The sequence below is a fragment of the Rhagoletis zephyria genome, unplaced genomic scaffold, assembly GCF_001687245.7.
Source record: "Rhagoletis zephyria isolate East Lansing unplaced genomic scaffold, Rhagoletis_zephyria_1.1 Rzeph_scaffold_48840, whole genome shotgun sequence".
Taxonomy (NCBI): domain Eukaryota; kingdom Metazoa; phylum Arthropoda; class Insecta; order Diptera; family Tephritidae; genus Rhagoletis; species Rhagoletis zephyria.
In genome coordinates this window covers 1487-2156 of record NW_016205895.1, presented here as the reverse complement: position 1 = coordinate 2156, position 670 = coordinate 1487, and the positions used below count along the sequence as shown (strand labels likewise).

The window sequence follows — 670 nt, the reverse complement described above, 5'->3', positions numbered from 1 at the left end:
CTCAATCAGGCGCTTACAGGAGCTGCTCAGGCTGGTGGACATTCTAAAAGCGGAAATAATGGCAAAGATTAATCAAGATTTTTAAAAACAGTTTTTGCATTACTTGTAATTATGAGCCAACTGGTCGGCCAGCAGTNCATAGACCCTAGAGGGAAATTGATGATAAAATTATCAAAATTATGATTTGTTGATAAATTAAGCTTTTTGCCACTTACAGCAGTCGCTGATAAGAGGGGCGTACTTCTCCCCTTTGAGCACCTCCGGACTGAGGTACGCCTTTGAGCCGCAGTAGGTGTCACTCAGCTGGCGGCGACCAGTGTGGCGCTCAAAGCAGGAGCGGGTGAAGCCAAAGTCGGTGAGCATCGCCTTGGTGTGCGCCTTGTTCAGCAGAATATTCTCGCACTTGATGTCACGGTGGGCAAAGCCCTAAAAAGATAAAAATTGATTAGTTTTCAATTCTTATACTTTTGACACTTACGATGGAGTGCATGTACTGCAGCGCCGAGCCAAACTGGGTGTAGTAGTAGCGAGCTTTGCTCTGAAAAAACAGATGATAAAGTTGTTAACAAAAGATGGACTCTAAAAGGATCAATTTTTTACCTCAGGCAACGCCTTTGTGACGTCGAGCAGATCGAGAAAGTCGCCGCCGTCAGCCAACTCCATGAACACT

At 45.3% G+C, this 670-nt stretch overlaps 1 protein-coding gene across 1 annotated transcript in view; it reads right to left on the bottom strand.

Annotated features, from left to right (window-relative positions):
• Window positions 1-215: 215 nt before the first annotated feature.
• LOC108355696 (testis-specific serine/threonine-protein kinase 2-like) overlaps window positions 216-670 on the bottom strand; it is a gene marked incomplete at its 3' end in the record, with an annotated part of 908 nt that continues 453 nt past the window's right edge. The window contains exons 3-4 of the mRNA XM_017606838.1: window positions 479-538; window positions 216-426 (exon numbers count right to left, since the gene is read on the bottom strand). Of these exons, the coding sequence (XP_017462327.1) occupies window positions 216-426; window positions 479-538 (271 nt within the window). The remainder of the gene's footprint in view (window positions 427-478; window positions 539-670) is intronic.